At 37.7% G+C, this 20,847-nt stretch overlaps 1 protein-coding gene across 8 annotated transcripts in view; it reads right to left on the bottom strand.

Moving 5' to 3' along the window:
• NPNT (nephronectin) overlaps nucleotides 1-20,847 on the bottom strand; it is a 74,840-nt gene that overhangs the window by 25,751 nt on the left and 28,242 nt on the right. For 5 of the 8 annotated variants that reach the window (XM_082462820.1, XM_082462818.1, XM_082462825.1 and 2 more), the window contains 7 exons: nucleotides 17,860-17,952; nucleotides 12,967-13,059; nucleotides 8,587-8,706; nucleotides 7,108-7,227; nucleotides 5,312-5,446; nucleotides 4,886-5,008; nucleotides 3,154-3,531 (listed from right to left, as the gene is read on the bottom strand). In XM_082462820.1, coding sequence (XP_082318946.1) covers nucleotides 3,154-3,531; nucleotides 4,886-5,008; nucleotides 5,312-5,446; nucleotides 7,108-7,227; nucleotides 8,587-8,706; nucleotides 12,967-13,059; nucleotides 17,860-17,952 — 1,062 coding nt within the window. The remainder of the gene's footprint in view (nucleotides 1-3,153; nucleotides 3,532-4,885; nucleotides 5,009-5,311; nucleotides 5,447-7,107; nucleotides 7,228-8,586; nucleotides 8,707-12,966; nucleotides 13,060-17,859; nucleotides 17,953-20,847) is intronic. The other 3 variants (XM_082462819.1, XM_082462823.1, XM_082462824.1) reach the window with 1 other exon arrangement.

The raw sequence follows: 20,847 nt of genomic DNA, 5'->3' as shown, positions 1-20,847 counted from the left end.
AGTGCTCTCAAACATCATCGGAACTCCGTGTCTCCCCAGTTTCATCCTGCTAAATTCTGTTGGTGAACTTCCATGTTACTTTTAATTCATATGTGTATTGGTATAGAGAGGAATAATGGGAAGCAAGAGAGACTTTTAAAAAGAGAACACATTAAAAGGCTAAGAAAGAGGTTGAAAATTGCAAATTTTGTTCTGGTAATAAGGGAACAACCTCTTCCTCCTTCAAATCTTCTTCTTTACCTATAGCCTCTAACACCATTGGTGGTACCCAGTCACCCATTAAAAATCTGGAATCTTTTTTTTTTTTAAATGACAAGAGTCAGATCATTCGGTCTAGAATTGTGGATTTTTTTTTTTTAAGATTGATTGATTGATTGATTGATTGATTGCTATGTTGGGTCTTCGTTTCTGTGTTAGGGCTTTCTCTAGTTGCGGCAAGCGGGGGCCACTCTTCATCGCAGTGCGTGGGCCTCTCACTATCGTGGCCTCTCTTGTTGCGGAGCACAGGCTCCAGACGCGCAGGCTCAGCAGTTGTGGCTCACGGGCCTAGTCGCTCCGCGGCATGTGGGATCTTCCCAGACCAGGGCTCGAACCTGTGTCCCCTGCACTGGCAGGCAGACTCTCAACCACTGTGCCACCAGGGAAGCCCCCAAAATCTGGAATCTTTAAATCCAACCTAGCTCCAGTTTAGATTTAACCACCAGTTTACAGTAAATACAAGGGGTAGCTGTCCAGTTTTTCTCATCAATCCTTGGCTCAACCTGCCAGTTTGTTGGTAGTTTATTGCACATGCTGTGCTGCTTCCTACGCTTGTGCCTCTGTTGTGTGGTCCCTGTGAACTACAATGCCTCCCTTTTTTCATCCCCTTTGCCCCATTTCACTCAAGAAGCCTCCCCACTCCCCAAACTGTCCCCGGCCAAAGATGGGTTAGGTACCCTTTCTCTCTACCCCCATAACGCCCCACACAAATCTCTCCCACTAACACAGTACCACAGTTATCTTCGGGGCAACTGTCTTTTCCACCAGACTATAAGGTTTTCTGTTTTACCTTGTAAGCCCAATGCTTAATATAGGGCCTGGCATTCTAAAACACACTAAAAATGTTTACTGATTGAATGAATGAACACTTAGATTAAAAATTAAATGGCACGTGCTATATTAAGCTCCCCATCTCTGAGAGTTTTCAAGTAAATATGAATATGTTAGGAGAATTCTCATACTGGATAGGAGCTGTGATCTACTATATAACTTTGTGATACTCCTTCCATTTCTATTCACGTTCTTATTTGCCCAACTGACTGGCTTCTATATAGCTCTTTATAATATTTAACAATAGGGATATATAACTCAACACTTTGTATAACTAATTCTTTTTATGAGTTTTATTCTTCTTCAAGCCATGTCCTGTGGTTGAAATGCCATCATAAAAAGCTTATTAAAAATGTGCTAACATAAAAGACCCCAAACAGCCAAAGCAATCCTGAGAAAGAAGAACAAAGTGGTAGCATCATACTTCCTGATTTCAAGCTATACTAAAAAGATATAGTCATCAAAGAGTATTGTACTGGCATAAAAACAGACATATAGACCAATGGAACAAAATCAAGAGCCCAGAAATAAACCTAAGCACATGTGGTCAAATAATATTTGACAAGGGAGCCAAGAATACTCAACGGAGAAAATTCAGTCTCTTCATAATTGGTGCTGGAAAAATTGGATAGTCACATGCAGAAGAATGAATCTAGACCCTAATCTTACACCACTCACAAAAATAAGCTCGAAATGAATTAAAGACTTGAACATAAGACCTGAAACCACAAAACTCCTAGAAGAAAACGTAGGAAGAAAGCTCCGTGACATGGGTCTTGGCAATGATTTTTTGATATGACACCTAAAGCACAAGCAGTAAAATAACACGTGGGGTGACATCAAACTAAAAAGCTTCTGCACAGCAAAAGAAACCATCAACAAAATGAAAAGACAACCTATGGAATGGGAAAAAATATTTGCAAATTGTGTATCTGGCAAGGGGTTAACATCTAAAATATATAGGGAACTCATACAACTTAATAGCAAAAAATCCAATAATCCACTTAAAAAGTGAGCAAAGGACCTGAATAGGCATTCGTCCAAAGAAGATATACTAAATGGCCAGCAGATACATGAAAAGATGCCCAGCATCATTAATTATTAGGGAATACAAATCAAAACCACAATGAGATATCATCTCATACCTGTTAGAATGGCTGTTTACCAAAAGGACAAGAGATAACAAGTGTTGGTGAGGGTGTGGAGATAAGGGAAGCCTGATGCGCTGTTGGTGGGATTTTAAGCTGGTGCAGCCACTATGGAAAACAGTATGGAGGTTCCACAAAAAACTGAAAACAGAACTACCATATGATCCAGCAACCCTAGTTCTGGGAATATATCCAAAGGAAATAAAAACACTATGCGTAAGAGATATCTGCACCTCTTCGTTCACAGCGTTATTTACAATAGCCAAGACATGGAAACAACTTAAGTGTCCACTTACAGATGAATGAATAAAGAAATTGTGGTATATATAAACATATATACGGTGGAATATTAGTGAGCCATAACAATGAGAATATCCTGCCATCTGAGACAACATGGATGGACCTTGAGGATAGAATGCTAAGTGAAATAAATCTGACAGAGAAAGGCAAATACTGTATATGACCTCACTTATATGTGGACTATTAAAAGAAGACAAACTCATAGAAAAAGGGATCAGATTTGTGGTTACTAGAGGTGGGAAGGGAGAACAGGATGAAGGTGGTCAAAAGGTACAAATCCAGTTATAAGATACACTAGTACCAGGGATGTAGCGTACAACAATATATACAACAACAGCTATAGTTATACCTGCTGTATAACTTATATGGAAGTTGTTAAGACAGTAAGTCCTAAGAGTTCCCATACCAAAGAAAAAAATGTGTTTTCCTTTTTCTTCTATTTTGTATCTACATGAAATGATGCATGTTAACTAAACATACTGTGGTAATCATTTCATGATACGGATAAGCCAAACCACTAGGCTGTACTCAAACGTATACGGTGCTGTATGTCAATTACATGTCAATAAAACTGGAAAAAAAACCCTCAGAAAATGTGGTAATGTTTATGACTTACTGAACACATCTCCTCGGGGTTTCTGAGGCTCTGTCTGTATCCTGTTGTCAACTGTAATCCTTTTTGGAGACACAGTGGCAACTGGTGCTACACTTGTCAGTCTGGTGGTTGGTCTTCCTGGGGTTGCTGCTGGCGGAGGTGTTCGGAGTTCTGTGGGTGGGGCAGGCTGTGGCGCTGGCTTCAGGGCAGGTCTTGCTGTTGGCTCAGGGGTGGGCCTGCTGGTAATGACAGCAGGTACATAGGGTGTCTTCAGAGGCCACCTAGTACTTCTGACATCAGGGATCCAATTACTGTGTCCTCCATCACCCCTTGAAATGGTACCATTTTCCTTTGGTACATGAATTGGACCTGAAGGTTCAATCATGACTTTTGGAATATCTAAAACAGTAAATGTATTTAAATTAGTGTACAACCCTCTCTCCTTAAGAAGTAAAATATCAAATTGTAAAAAACAAACACATCAAAATACCTCATGCCAACTGGCTTACTTTTCACATTGAGAATATTCCCCTACTGTTAAGTCAGGCTGTTTTCCAAAAGAAATTAATATGTGTGTGTATATGTAATATATACACATATATATTCATACACACATATATCTATTTGGTGGGTATCCACAAAAATTATATTGTGTTTCTGTAATGAAATGTATCATTTGAAACACAAAATGTTTTAAGTATTTGTAAAGTGGAAAGAGAGAAGAATCAATGAGATTTTTAAGTGCAGAGACATTCTAAAATTTTAAAATATGAGAAATGTATATTTAGAGTCTAGGTTGAGTGTCTCCATGGTATGTGTATATTATAAAATCATGTTTAGAATTGTCTGAAGACTAATAGTTTTCTCTTCCACACTTTATATAAATTCAATTCACACAAATACATTTTCATTAAATGCTCTACTCACTGTTTTATATTTGGTTTTCCTTCCCCTTTACTAATTTATACAATTGCCTTTTAAAAAAAAATTCAGAGGTCACCAAGATCACCTGTGGAAACTCTGTCATTGATTGTATTCACCAAAAGGAATTAATATTTAATCTTCTTGGAAGCATATATTCCAGACTGAGTATAACTACATGACCCTTCAAAAATCCTTTAATCCTCATGATTTTATGCCTCATGATTTTCAGTAAATATTTTACTCCAGAAATTTAAAAAATGATCTATCGTTGCATGAAATATATGCTAAATTGTGGCCTTTGGTTTGTGAAACTTTCACTTGGAGGGTATTTTTTTCATGTTTATCTACTGACCTAGCCATACCACAAATAGAGCTTATAAAAATTTAAAAAGCAAAACAGTTCTGAATGTAGAAAAATTAAATATGGAAATGATTTTTTAAGAGCAGAATTGGAGGCATAAAACAGAGGAACAAATATATTCAGATTATCCCACCATTATAATCTAATGCTAATGACAAACATACATTTAAAATCAAATTCTCAAGGAGGGCTCTATAATTTCGTACCAGCTAAGGAGAAGCTACTGAGAGAGTTTAGTCAAGGAACTGAATGCTTTTAAGAGTAGAATGTATTACTGAGTCTTTAATTTTTAAAAATTACTGAGCAAGTGATTTTATTGTTTGTGGAAATCACGGACTAGTATTACTAGATATGAAAAGTGATATTCCTTTGATAATTAATCTTGTTCCTTATCTTTCCTAGTAATGGCCTTTGTGTAATCTTGTACTTCCTGCTGGAATTTAGAGCTGGGAGACAAGCATGACTCACAAACACAATTCAGTCCATCGCCCTGGTATCCGTCTTTACATTTACACTTGTAGGACCCGTGTACGTTGTAACATCGAGCAAAGCTGCTGCATTGATACTGACCAAGGGAGCATTCATCTATATCTGCATCGTGGAGTAGGAAAAGAAGAGGTTTATTTGGGAGATAAATATGATTACACACTAAAAATACACAGTTTCAAATAAAAATTTTTTTTGCAATGTGAAGGTTCACGTAAAATTGGCAGATAAAGAGAAGAAATAAAGTAGTGTGCATCCAGAACTACTAGTGTTTGAGTTTCACTTCTGTTCGTTTAATTTAATGCCAGTACCCTCCCCTGCCCTTGACATCCCAGTCATCACCATAATTAAGAGACCTTTCCGCTCCACAGGATAAAACAACACAAAGCAAGGGTTGGGGTTCATTACCGTGACATTGGTATTTGCCTCCAATGTACATGAGGTCGAAGCCTTTATGACATTTGCAGATGTAACTCCCAAAAGTGTTGACACACTGCCTGTATCTAGGGCAGGAGGCTCTTCCAGTAGCACATTCATCAATGTCTAGAAACATAAGCCAACTGTGTCTTAGGAAGGGCAACAGCATGTTCAGATGGAGTAGCTTTTAAAATATACAACTATCTGCAACGGTTGCGTGGCACATAGTGGCTCATCATGAATGTTATCCAGCTGGTTGCCCGGACAGGCAACATAAATTCCAGATCTCCAAATTTCAACTCATCCTTCTAACCCAAGCCGTCCTCCTCCTGTACTGCATCTCAGCACGTACTGCACCTGTATCCCCCCTAGTTGTTCGAACTAGAAACATGAGTCATCCTTGACAACCATATTTCCCTTAACCCCAGCGGATTCTACCTCTGACAAATTCTTTGAATTTGTAAATTTGTAAAATTCATTTACTCTGCTCTTCACCCACTGCCATTACCCTAGTCCAAGCCACCATCTCCCAGGATAGACTATTCCAAGAGCCTCCAAACTGGCCTTTTCCTTGCCAATCTTAGCCTCTCCAAAGCATTCCCACTCAACTGTCAACAAATGATTTTATTAAGACATAAGAAGGGACTGCTCCCATGCTCAAAACTCTCAACTGTTTCTACTTGCTTTCTGAATTCCTTCCTCACCACGTCTTTGACGACCTTGTAATAAACAGTCCTCACCCACCTCACTGGCTGTATCTCAAGCCACCACCCCTCATACTCTGTACTTAAGGATATGGTTTTCTTTCTTTCAAAACCTCCAACAGACCAACCTCTCCTTCACTGCAGTGCTCTGCAACGTTTTCACCTGCTTGGCTGATTCTTCATGTGGCCAGTGGTCCATGTCTTACTTCAGGGCTTTCCTTGACCATTATTTTCTAAAATAGATCCTTTTTGTTTTTCACTCTCTTAGTTATTCACGTTAACACTTGGCACTGTTTGTAATTTTACTGAATATTTCTTTCTTTTCTGTCTCTTCCATTAGAATATCAGCTTTGTGAGGACTGAAATCTTGTCTGCTTTGTCCATTACTCTATTTCCTAGCACTTAGCACAGTACCTGGTATATAGAAAGTACTCAGTAAATATCTCTTGAGCCCCCAAATACCTCCATTCATTCAGTGCTTACTACATGTGAGGTACCGTGCTAAGCTCTTTGCATTCATGATCTCATTCAATCCTCACAAGGACATTACTCCCATTTTAAAGATGAGAAGACTGATGCTCAAAGAAAGGAAGCCTCTTACCTAAGGTTACATGTCAAGTCTATGGCAGAGCCAGGTTTAAAATCAAAGCCCAGACTCTTAACCACAATCTTTTACTGCCTTCCTAATTTACAGGGGAAAAAAAAAAAAAACTAACCCTTTAGTGCAATACATACAGTCTAGCCCTGTCTACCAGCTCAGCTTCAATACTCATTGCCTCTTACGTCCTAGAAATACTGAGCTCTTCTTGTTCCCTGAATATTATGCTCCCTCTAAACTTCGATGCCTTTGCACGTGTGGTTTCCTCTGCCTGAAGCTCCTCCTGTCCCTCATTTTTTAGGGAAACAAAGTTTCCATGGTCTTTTCACAGAGAGAGGTCCCCTTCTGAGACATCTGATATTGTCTAAAGGATAGCTAATTACCTGATGCTAAGTAACTGCCCTTTTTCCTTCCTGCCATCACATTTCACTTTCTTCCTTATCCTAGAAAGGCTGCTGATAGAGATGCTTGATTTTACAACTCACCCACACAGGTCCTCCCATCAGGAGCCAGCCGTAGGCCAGGAGAGGGGCACTGGCACCGAATTTGTCCTTTGACAACATCACAGCCATACTGACAGTTTGCCATGGAGCATGTCAGGGCACCTGGAAAGACAGTGACTGTCCGAGAGAGGCAGAGAGCATACTCTGTACCTAATATAACTATGTTTTCTACTTGTTCTGAAATCAGTGACACTGAATCAACAATGCAGATGAAAAGGGCTTAGTTCTCCAACAGTCTAAAGAAAGTCAAAAATAGGAGGAAAAACACAAAGACCTTCTTCCCTCAGGGATAATTAAGAAGTGAACCAGCTCTGTTAGCATCTAGGGAAGACCTTTAACGTATTTGAAGAAATAAAAGACAAATGTAAAACTTTATCTCACAGAGATTATCTGGAAGCTTTTCCAGTGGCCAAGGAAATTGGAGCATTGAGGTATTTTTCCAGATTACTCATGTTAAGTGCTGGTCTTAATTAAGGCATCCAAGTAACTGTCTCAACCATCCATTAAACTTCTCCAGGTACAGAAGATTTCCCACTGAGCTGTACAATGTTAGAGGATTCTAGCATCGCTGCCACATGTTAATAAACATGAACTCACCTTATTGCAAAAAGTTCCATGCCAAATATGCAATGATAAATAAAATTAGCTAACCTTTTTTATTTTATAAAATGCAACCCAGTTAGAGAGAGATAACTGATAATTAACTGATTGGTAATTAACTAATTAAACTGACAGTTCAGTAAAATTAAAAATCAAGTCATCAATTGTTGGATATCATATAACCACAATCTCAATTCAATGGTCAGCCTGCAGAGAATTTCAGGCCATTGTCCGTTTTATAAACACATCAAAATGATAGTAGGAAACACCATCCATTTCTTTCTTACAAAGACACACATGAAATCTACTTTTATGTTATTATAATCATTTATTTTTTCATTTGAAGTAGGTTTTTTTAAAGAAAAGAGATATAACTTAGTCTTCAGACTATTATAAAGAAATGTAAAAATGAAGTAAGGAGGTGCTTATGGACGGTTTATACTCAATCACCAGGCTGGATGGATTCTCTACCAGCAAATAATTTAGTGTCCATCCTTACCGAGAGCACAACAGCCCTCAAGTGGTCACCAATGTTCTTTTTCTACGTGGAATAGTTCTATGCCCAGATAGAAGACAAGCGGAAAAGTGCTAGGAAAAACGTTAGAAAATACATTAGTTTTGTGATTCTTGTTCTAAAGACCATTTCCGAATCAATTTAACATTGGCACCCCTGATAAAAGAATGTTAGACATCTACAATGGGCAACTCTTATTTTGATTTCCATTCCTTAGGCACACATACAAACACGTGCTCACATCCTGTTTAGGAGGAGGGCTAGGAGGCCACTTTTCACACACTCCCAGAGCACAGCGTGAAGTCAAGCCCAAAGCACTTATAAAGCAGTTAAGATTCTTGACATACTTGAGCAGGATCCATCCGGCATAAGCATGTATCCGTTGAGACAGTAGCACTTGTAGCTGCCGTAAGTGTTCATGCACCTGTGCTTGCAGGGCCGCGGCTTCAGGCCACACTCGTTTAGATCTGAAAAGAATGGGGTTGAAGCAGAAATTTGACAAAGCCTCAACATTAATGCAAGCCACTGAAAATGCTTCTCTATTCCGAAGAATGAAGGAGAAGAGTCAGTCAAGCTATAGTAACCAGCCATTTACATAAGAGATAGAGTCTGTTCACAATGTCTTCGTTTTAATGCTGGTTACACTGGGGGCCACCAGGAGTTTCCTAACAGAGGTGACCGAAAGCCTTATAATCATGGAAGGCCGTGTGACTTTCTGGAGCTTAAGTAATGTAGTACATGTGATCTCTGTTTACAAAGGACAGTTGGGAAGATTCCCCTCACAGACACGTGGCTTATCATCCCTAGAAAGAGCAGAGTACAAACCATCCTTCTGACTCCATAACCTCAAAACATCTGGGTGATACTACTAGATTCACTCCTGACAATGTGATCTTCCTATTTCAACTTCTTCCTGTCTCTGTTTAAAGAACATACTGTGTGAGCCTATCTTAGTTTACAGAAAGTACATGGATTTTTAACATTAGACTGCTTTGACCTTCCCAAAGAAAAGCTCTTTTTTCAGAGGATAGAAGCTCATTGAATTAGAGTGATCAATATTGAGGTTCCTCTTGTTCAATCTTATAGAGTGTATATTGATCTCAGATTAAAGAAATGTCAGTCTCCTACTTTAGTAAAGCATTTGAGTCACAAAATAAACTTAAAAAATAAAAAGACCCTCCAACATCATATTTTCATTCATTCTGCAGTTAGGAAGGGCATACAGAAATACTAATGGACAATATATAACAGATTATCATTATATATTTTAGGTTTATTGGTGTAAATATCAATACGAAGTGAGTTAATAAACTTCACTTGAGAATTTTCCAACTCAAGTTGAACATTGCCTCAAGTGAAAATAAATCTCATAATGACAAATATACACTGAAACAGTAATGTCCAAAATATAGACTTCATTAAGAAGAAATGACATGTTTATTTTGTCTGCACTGCCAGCATAATTTAATTATCTACTAATCCATATCGTCAAATCAGAAATAAGGATATATCTAGTTGCAAGTTGTTTTCAAATCTAATCAAATTTAAATCTGACCTGCTCACTTATTAAAAATCTATACATATTAATATATATACTTAATGTAACCACCAAGTTACATTGTTTTTTAAAACCACCAAATAACTATTCCATCTCAAAATTTTTTAAATATTTTACTAACTTGCCAACTTGGCCTTTTTTCTAACCTTAACACAACTGGAAGCAGATCCCCAGCTGGGTGAAGCCTGCGGAGGTTACATAAATATACCAGATGCCTTCATCATCTCCTATGCTTTCTTTAATTTTAAACTTCATATTCTCTTGCCCAGTCAAGGGTATTCACTTCACTTCTCATATTCTTCTACCTTGTATTTTAATATTTATTAAAAATTAGAGTCAGGGAATCTTTTCTCATGTTCTAAGAGGAGTTAATTATCATGCCTAATATGTCCCTGCAGATTCACATCTGGCTTTGATAAATCCCTGATTGATATTATAGTAAATAGTATTTAAATCTGAATACATTGTTAGAGAAAGGCTTTGTGTTTTAAATATTCTTCTGTACTAAGCAGAAATATAACAGAATAGTACAACAAATAACAGAGTAAGACTGAATTCTATACCTCAAGGGTAGGATACTGATGGATATAAAATGTGTCAATTAAGAACCCTTAAGTTTATTCTTAACGAGCCTCAGAAACTTCTGTGTGTTCCTGACGGGAACTGGTTAGATATTTATAGCTCCAGGCAGCTCACATACAAGGTGTATTTACGCTGATGGAAATTTCTTCAGACACTATGGCCATGAACTAAAGCTGAGGCCACTCCAGCCTTGGCTGATAAAGGGCCCCTTAGGATGGCTATGAGAGTCTTTATGATCCAGACTGGGGTTGCTGGTGGTCTTCAATCCAAATTTATCTTTCCCTTCCCATAAGCAAAAGCACTTTGGGGTTAAGAATCATGAAATTGAAAGGAAATGTAAAATCGATAAGATGTCATAACTCCAATAAAAAGACCCAAACCAACCTGAGAATCACCTATGAAATAATATGGAAAAGGAAATAAACATGCAGCATTCAGTGGGCAAATGTAGAGATGCTTGTTGGCTATTTTACTATGAATAAACTGACACGTAAGTAGCCAAATAGGCTGAAAGCAATTTGAGAAATCCGTACTCTAACAGCTGGTGTCGGGCTGGATGACACTCGCTGATAGCTGGCTGCTGTCGACGTCCCCCGTGACCGCTACCATTGCCATCGGCCACATGCACCTGTCTCCTAAAAACTTCCCACTGACCCTCACAAAACCACTGCAGAAACGATGAAATAGGATTCCATGATAATCAACAATGATCAATTTTTACCAAATATCAGAACTTTGCTAAAGCAGGGAGCTTCAAAAGATTAAAAGCATCTGGTGTCCTGGTGATGAACTTTTTCCTCAACATTCTTCAGGGTTTCCAGTCTATGATTATTATACCTTATTTTCTTATTGACCAAATGCCTTATAAAATTGAGTTAATACTTGCTGCTTCCAAAACGTCTTGGATTATAGACCTAGTGACAGTTTTATTACTATCAAATTAAGTCAGAAATTCAAAAATGACACTTTCAATTTATAGTAAATGCTCCTATAATAATAAGTAAAATGTAGAGAACAAGAAAATTACTCTTGATCTCGCTTTCTCAAATCAATCTTAAAAGTTGATAAGAGAACGTAGGAAAGAAAACTTTAGTGTCTTTATTTTAAATTTACTTAAATCTTGCTCTTTTTTCTAGAAGTTTGTAATGTAACATACATTATAAGGAAAATCTATGATAAAAAATTAATTCTATCATGTACCTATCTTACATCAAGGACAGAACTTTACAATTAAACCACTTATATTCAAATGCTTAACTTGTTGTATATACAATTCTTAAAGAGCATCTATTACAGTCAGGAGTATATTTAAGCAAGGTGGTGAATTCAGGAGCTTGGGTGGGGGGAGAAGGGAAGGAGCTGGTTCAGAACAAAAAATGCAAGCTGCGTAGCATTATAATTACACTTCAGGAAGAAGAAAGAATCAGAAATTTTATTAGCATGCAGACACTGAAAAGTGCTTGAAAATCTGGAAGAGATAAATTGAGTATGATAACCCAATGGATTTTTAAGGAAAATAATCTTTCATTCATTTAATGTAATTTGGACCTTTTTTTTCCCTTTAAGGCTTAAACTGTGCAATGTCTCAGAAGTCTAAGCTTTTACATTTTATCTGACTCAAGTGGAGGTCACAGGAAAACAGATCTCAATATATCAACTGCCATAACTTTTACTCTTTAAATTTTCAATTATATACTTCAATAAAAAAATTTCTAAAAAGGAAAAAAAAAAAAATTTTCAATGATTCTGAAATTCATCCCATTGCCCTAATTTCTTGATCCAAATGCATCAAGTTCCCTATGAGCAGAAACAGCAATTAACAATTTAAATGAGTTTAATTCAGTCATTCTAAGTTCCTAAATCTATGAGTGAGTGAGGAATAAAGTCTTTTAGAAATACTGTAGAGTCATACTGCCACCTAATTTTTCTACAAAATCTTCCAGCCTAATGAAGACATTAATACTTTTGGTGTTTCTATTCTCACACCAGCCCTGTAGGTGAAGAGAGCAGGAATTACTCTCCTCCTATTACGAACCGGTTTGCTAAGACTTGCTCTCAGTCATTGAGCTACTTCAGCGCTGTGCTAGAACCAGAACTCAGGCTTTCTAGTACCACAAAATGTTCACCAAAAGAAGGAAGCTAATGTATGGTCTGATTTCCAAGTGACCTAAAAATTCTACGCCCCAAATGTGGTGGTGGGGAAGAGGACTTGAGCACTTCTAAAATCTATTTAGCGAAAGTCATCAAAACCCCAATCTCAGGTGCTTTGGAATTCCTGACTTCACCTACACAGGAAAACAAAAGTTATTTTGTTATCTGATTTTTTAGAAAACATTTTGAAACCCAGAAAAGAAGAAGAAAAGCAACGGATACTTGAGGCAGGGAAAGGATAGCGGAGGCTCCAGGCTTTGTAGAGCACAGAGAATCAGCACCAGGTGACAATTCCTGCTGCTTGCTTCACATGCTCAGGAATGCGGAGGACTGGGCACTCCTGGGGTGAGTCTTCAGAACATTGGCAAGAAGTGACAACACTGCAGGAAGCCGTGCAGGTGGGAGAAGCAGACCACCTGAGATAACGCACGCTCACCCCTTGAAGGTAAACTTGTGGCTTGATGATCCAGGGGTTGTGAAAGAGGCTGTTCACTGCCTTGGTCAAGAGGAGTTGGGTAGAAGTGTTCGTCTTCACACCAGGAAGAAGGTAATAAGAGTCAACTTTGAACTGATGTCATTTTTAGCCCTAAAAATCTTTATAAGTGTATATTAAACAATTACATAAAGTTGGTGGAGTTCAAAAAGAATGCTTTAGATACTTTACAAAAATTAGTTCCTAGTTCTTCTGGTTTCTCTTTTTTAATTTCTATGTTCCTTAAAATTTATCACTGCCATCTTGTGTCCCAAGAACACACAAACATTATAAGTTAACATCCACGTACATCCTCATATCAATTTTTTTAAGCACCAAAAAGGAGATGGTCCTTTTTCAAAAGATGATTTTAGTCATCAACACAGACAGAAAACTCAAAAAACAGATTATATAAAAACTGATTATTATCAACCTGCTCTGTTTAGGTACACCTAGGTCTTATAGGACCAATTTAAAATCTTTTCCTATATTATTATGTTGTCCAATAGTTTAAAACACTCCAGAGTTATGCATAAATTTATGATTTGCATAAAGCTCTCATTTAAATAACACAATAGATCATGGATGTTTTAATTCAAGTGTAAGAACTTATGTCACATTTAGGTCACACTTAATTAGAATATACATAAGACACCCCATGCAAAGACGTATAGGACTGAGATATCTGGGGCTGGAAAAAGAAAAAGAAGAATATACATAAGATGCTTTCTGCAAAAAATGGTAACTGTGGCCATTATTACCTAACCAAAATATTATAAGATGGGTGAGACCCAAAGTAGAGTCAAAAAGGCAATCCCATCCTGTTTCAAGACTTCATATTATTAACAGCCAGTTAAACTTCCAAATTAAATGAACATTGTTCCTGGGGTTGAAATCACATATCGTTCAAAAACTAAGGCCTTAAGAAACTACCTTAATATTAGGGTTAAAGCACTTTGACTACCGTGCTAAGGAAAGCAATCAACTGAGGCTTAACTAGCTGACCAAAGTTTACCATCTGGTTCTGTGCTATGAGATACTGAGTCTTTTCCTGGGAGAAGGAATTCAACATGTGAAACATGAACCATGTCAAAACGTTAATAATTGATATTTATAAACTGTTTCCTCTGAAATTATTATAATGCCTGCTGTAATCAAAAGAATATCTTTCATTCCTGAAAATATGCAATGATATGGTATATTACATGCCCCAAATTATTCTCTAATGGGAAAGTTATGAAAAAGATACTATTATAGATAATAATCTATAATAGTATCCCTTTTTGGCTGAGGAGATTTGTATGGGTACAGAGACTCAAGGAGGGGGGAAATCTGAATGAATTAAAATTACCAGAGAAAGTAAGGTGGGAAAAAGCAAATCTTGCCAGAGTTCAGGTTAGAATTTCATCTACTGTGAAAGGCACCTTGTGCCTTACAGAATATGGTCAGCCCAAGGCCATGATTCGATACATGATCTGGCTATGGCAAATCCAGAGGATAACTCAGAGGCAAGCAAAAGCCACCACCAGCAGATTCACACTAATCTTGTAACAAGTCTGCTAACTTAAGCCAGTTCCACAGTGGGTCTGCCCTGCTATTCCTGCAGCTCCCCAGGCAGCTCTGAAAGCACTCATCTACTCAAGCTGTTCACTCAGCCAAGCAAGTTCCCAGGAGGTGAGTTCCTAAAGCACACAGCTCACAACACAATTTTTAGCAGATATAATTTTTGCCTTATACCAAAACTTACTTTTAATCAAATGTTAATTTCCAGTTCTGTGGAAATTAACTACTTCAAGTATACGTCTTCTTAACATTTCTCTCCTCAAGAAAAAAGAAACTAGGGACTTCCCTGACTGTCCATTGGTTAAGACTCCATGCTTCTACTGCAGGGGGCACAGGTTTGATCCCTAGTCAGGGAACTAAGATCCCACATGCCTTGTGGCCCGGCCAAAAAATAAAAAACAAACCCCTCCCCCAAATAAAAAAAAACTCTCCCTCCCCAAAACCTCTGTGCTTAAAAAAAAAAAAAGAAACCTATTTGATTTCCCATATCTCTGAGGCATGTTTTCCATTTTATTAAAATGTATGGTCTGGATAAAAAACTGTCCAAGTTAATTTGTTATGTAGCAGATACAGACAATTTGCTCTAATAACGTTTCTGGGGGTCTCTGGACAGCTCTCCCACTTACCTGGCTCACTCCTGGCTGCCTCTCTCACTCTGACAGATAGTCCACGGATTCAGAGACTAAGGAGCTATACCAGACAACTCCATGGAACTCTTTCCCGTTCCTATGGTGTTCAGGACCAAGAGCCATTATATGAAACAGTCACTAAGCAAATATTTAATGTGCACTTATCATCTGCAAATCATTCTGATAAAAGTTTTTGGGAAACTAGAAATCAGAGGGACCCCACAAAGGGTTCCTGCTCTCAAAGAACATAAACTTTCCCATCAGGAACTTGTCACAATTGCTTTTATGGTAAGGAAGGAAAAGAAAGAGATGATTAAAACACATAGGTTTACACTGTGGACTGGAGTTTTATATTCAAGACTGAACCTGAAATTACATCTTCAGTGGCAGCACTATTTTTACAGGTGTCAAATCCCATTTTGCCACTAATAAAATCCTCTTCCCCTTAACTATATTTAGTTTTGGGAGGCAAGATTTCAACTCAGTATATTTCGATTTTTCTTAAGAGAAATGGGTATGTATTGCAGGGTAGATAGAGTACATGGTAAACTGGTTTTCTGAAAATAAGAGATACCCAGAGATGGATCCATGTTCCAATGATAGTTTTAGTCTCTGAAGCACATTAAAGTTGATGTAGTTCCTGCAAATAAATTTAAATGAATTCCTCTGCAATCTCAACAGTGGCTTCTTTTAATAAGTCTTCTATGTATACATTCCGGGCATCAGGACAACAAAGTTTTATGGTGTTGACATATTAAGGGAACCTTTGATGGTTTATGTTCAGCACTTAAAAAAAAGAAGCATGCTGGCACTCTCAGATGAACACTGAAAACTCAATAATCAGAACTGAACATGCTGCTACCTGAGAACTTACACTGGAGACGAAAAATCAAATGGGTTTTTAAAAGACTGAACTGAGATAGTAAGAACCCCACTTATTTCGAAAATACTACCCACGTATGTTAGGTAAATTCCAAGTTAAAAAAATATTATAAGATAGAAAAAAAACTTTGGAAACTATCAGCTATCAGTCAAGTAGCTGATACTAAAGAACACACTTTAGAATAAACAGCTTGTCCTACCATTGGGCACGTTACATTTTACTAACATGGATTTCATCTGGTAGTTCAGGAACAATTACATATACTTTCAAATTTCAGTGTTCTTAATTCTTGTGAAAACTATGTCTATAAATCACGAGTTTACACGACACACTTAAAGGAGTATCAGATACTGAAGAATAAGAGTATTTCAACAAGATTATTTCTGTATCAGGTGAGGTCAACTGTGTATCTATGGGACAGTTAGACCCCACATAACTCTTTCATTTGACATTTAAAATGCTAGGAAAAGGATTTCCCTGGTGGTGCAGTAGTTAAGAATCCTCCTGCCAATGCAGGGGACACAGGTTCGATCCCTGGTCCGGGAAGATCCCACATGCTGTGGAGCAACTAAGCCCACGCGTCACAACTACTGAAGCGCACGAGCCCTAGAACCCGTGCTCCGCAAGAGAAGGCACGGCAGTGAGAAGCCCACGCACCGCAACGAAGAGTAGCCCCCGCTCGCTGCAACTAGAGAAAGCCCACGCACAGCAACGAAGACCCAACACAGCCAAATAAATAAATAAATAAATTTTTAAAATGCTAGGGAATATTACTTAAAGGAATAAGTGAAAAATTTTACTCTTTTATCCTTGCATCTTTCTAGTGAAATCTAACCCTATCTCTTCTTTATTTCTGTTTTTTTCTTTTTAACACCTAATGGTAGAACGTTTTCATTGAAATTAATTAAAGAGACAAGTCTTGTCAGCCTTGTAATGCAGCATGCGTCAGAGGATCACATTTCCAATGACGTTTTCTTCATCCAAAACTACACTGGTAGAAAGAACAGGAGTTATATAGACAACTGCTCTAAGTTGACATAGTAGATCTTTTACCAACTAATTTTGTGATCTTGGACAAGACACTGAATATCCCTGATGTCTCTTCAAATGAAAAATGAAATATTATTTATAGCTTATATAATAAATAACACTCTACCTCCTAATGCTATTGTAGTGATGAAAACAGATAATATATGTAAAATACCCAAGCACTATGAGGGCTAAATAATGATTTGCTTTTATAAGCATCTGACGCCAATTAAAAATAACTTGCTAAGTTAATCAAAATCCTTCTCAGAGGAACATTACAAACTGGTCAACAGTTGAAGGAAATTTAATCACAAAGATCAAAGAGCTCAGAGTTGGAAGGGACCTCAAAATTTCAAGCCAAACCTCCTACCTGACTTTGAGTATTAAAGTGTTTTCATCTAACAGAGATCCAAGGAGGCTATCAATTTGCCAAAGCTTCCCAACTAGTTAGTGGAAGAACAAGGAGGAGCAGAACGTAAGGCTTCTAAGGTTACTGGTGCTGCAATTCTCTTTTTCAAAATCCATTTTCATTATTAATAGTGAATAAGAGTATAAAATTATTTTAATTGCACTCCGATTAAATAGATTTTAAAAGATTTACCCTTATTATGTTTTTGTCTTTCAGCAAGATGGCATCTCGTATATTTGGTGACAATAGTTATAGAAGAGTGGTTTGCATGAGAACTTAAATTTTTATATCAGGCAGGAGTAGAGAGGGCTTATGACTGTTTACTTGTGTCACAGTTTCCCTACCTTGATTGCAGGTTTTGCCGGCATATCCAGGATGACACTTGCACTTGTTTGGTCCGATGCATTCACCGTGTTTGCACTGCGGCTGGCACACAGCTGTGAAAAAGGATATCATGCATTATTTCTAGGTCAGCTGCATGTCAACCAAGTAGAATCTACGTCATGTACTAGTTTGATAATAAAAGGAAAAACTAAGAACTTACAATAGAGTAATAGATATATACAAGATCATTGTGTCCCGGAGCAGTAAACATTGTCTAGACTACAGACTCACACACATGTGTTGTGTGTGTGTGTGTGTGTGTGTGTGTGTGTGGTGTATTGCTTGGGGCTGAAAATTTTGCTAAACTTGAGGACAATACTCAAATAGCCAAATAGAAGAAAAATTGGAAAACTATGCATAAACACAACTGATGTTTGTCAATAGTTACTTTATAATAACCTGCACCCATACTTTCAAAATCATTTTCTCAAATATGCTTCAAAACATAGTTCTTAATCCAAAGATATTCGTTAAATATGAACTCCAAATAAATTTCCAATTAAATAATATTTTATTGGAAATGGTATTTCCAAGAATGGTTCAAAATGAATTAAAAATTAAAACTAAATATTTTTGAAACCTCAACTTAAGAATACTTCTGTCATTTTGTCCATTCTTAACCTTAAGTTGCATCGTAATTGCTCATCAATCTATCATACACTTTCTACAGCCTATCACAGAAAATAGAAAGTTCTATTTTACATTTCCAGTCTTCCATCAACTGCGTTTGTCTTCATTCAAGACCCCAAAATGCTATAAATCATCATCACTCAAATCTTTTCACAGTCTTCAATTCCTACCAAGATACTGGTTAGAATTTATTCTGTTTACACAGTGATTCTCAGCAGGGGGTATTTTTGCTGCCTATGGGGCAGTTAGCACAAATGGAGACATTTTTTATTGTCACACTGGGAAGAGGGTGCTACTGGCATCTAGTGGGTAGAACACTGGGATGCTGCTAAACATCCTACAATGCTCAGATGACCCGACAAAAACAAATTATCCAGCCCAAAACGTGATGGTGCCAGATTGAGAAATCACTCCATACCAAATATACGTATCGTATACGTATCGTACACCAGATACTAAAATAGATGAAAAATAATTGTATAGTGTGGTCATTGGTCTCAAAGAGCTTACAATCTAGACGAAGAGACAAAACAATCATGTTTTAAATTCAAGGTGATATTTATTTATGAGCAAAATTGGTGGCACATATGAAATTTGTGAAGAAATCATCACACAGAGTTGCACAGAAAACCTCGAAGAAGAGATCTTGAGTTGGATCTTGAAGCCAGGGTAGACAGAGAAGAAAGCGGACCATCCAAGGTGTGGAGAACTGTAGAGCCAAACAGGCCATGGTTTATTTAGAGGACACTGAGGAGGCCTGTCAAGCTAAAGAGATGGGTAAATGCTGGGGGAAGAGTAAGAGTGGACAATCATAGGTTAGTGGTACCAGCCAATGATGTTCCCTAAATTCCAGATTGAGGATTCTATACTTTATCTATAAATGAAAACTTCATCATCATCATCATCATCATCAGGAGGATTACCTGATAAAATAAAAACTCTGGGAATAGGAGCATGGGGAGGATACGTAGGATAGACCAGAGTCTAACTGACATGCAGAAGGCATGACTTGTTCTTGGGACAGGAGGGGACGGGCTTCAGTAACCCCTGAGTGAAGAGCAGACAGGTCTTGAAGACCAGGTGGAGGGGGGGTCAACAGTGACCCTGTGTTCTCCAGTCCCTGACACCTGCTCCCTCTCACATCAGCCCACGCTTTTCTCCATTCTGGGAGATGCTCCCATTTTCGGACACTTCTCAAACGTTCCCTTCAAAACTCTAACACTCCTGTGAAGCTGATGTGCATGCTATTTTTGGTGTTTTCTACATTTCCTCATTTAACTCTCACCAACCCTCCCCTCGCCTGGCACTCCACAGGCTTATTTGCCAGTCTTACTTTCAGGCCTTTCCTGCCTGTGTATTTGTCACCCCAACTGGACCCTGTACCATGATGAATCCTTACTGCTGCTCTGTAGGTATTTAATGCAAAAGTTTGCAGAGAGAAAGGGTGAGCAGGGTGTAAATGGTACAGAAATGCAATGGGGAAATTCATAAAAATCTGATTTTAGATATGGCATGACATTCAACAGGAAACAATTCTGTTCAGATCTGTGAGAAGAAATGCACTACCTAGGAAGGCCTTCCAATATTATGCTTCAGTCAATTATATACCTGGTAGATGGTTTATATGCAGTTTTAAAAACAAGTCCCAGAAATAAGCCACCTTTTATGTAATTTCCAGGCCCAATCACCAAGAAATGCAAGTTAAAAAGAAATTTCTTTAATCTTAAAAAAAGATGTTCCATAAATTTTAACAATTATATATGAATACAACCTGAATGAATCAAGTTATCACGGAGGCATCCAAAGTGCCATATTTAAAAAGAAAAAGTAGTATATCAACTACACTTGAATAAAATAAATTTTTAAAAAAGAAAAAGGATACACCTAAAAATAATTAAATGCAAGTCTGGGTAATAACCTCCCCAAATAATCGGAATTTGAAAACATCTCAAAAACATGAAAAAGAAATTTAGAAAGTACCACTAAAAATCATGAAAAAGTTTATCTATGAAACAAATATGAGGCGCTCAGGCTGTGTTGCCTTTTGACCTACTGACCAGCTTGAAGATCATCCATTTATAGTCCTTTCAGGTGCTTTTCAGGAACAAAGGTTTTTATTGTCACCCTCCCTTTCTCATTGTTTGTTCTCAGTGGAGTGTCCCAATCTGGGGCACATCAAATGCCCTCATTCCAAGAGGCCCAGGCTGTTAATGTTTCTTACATGTTTAGGGAGCCAGCATTTTCAAACAAACTGCTGTTTGCACGTCTACCCAACAGACTATCCACTGAAGTAACCAACGACCTATATATTAGCCAAC

This window comes from Balaenoptera physalus, assembly GCF_965194825.1.
Source record: "Balaenoptera physalus genome assembly, chromosome: 5".
NCBI classification, from domain to species: domain Eukaryota; kingdom Metazoa; phylum Chordata; class Mammalia; order Artiodactyla; family Balaenopteridae; genus Balaenoptera; species Balaenoptera physalus.
The sequence above is the reverse complement of the archived record's forward strand: the minus strand, read 5'-3'. Positions and strand labels throughout refer to the sequence as shown.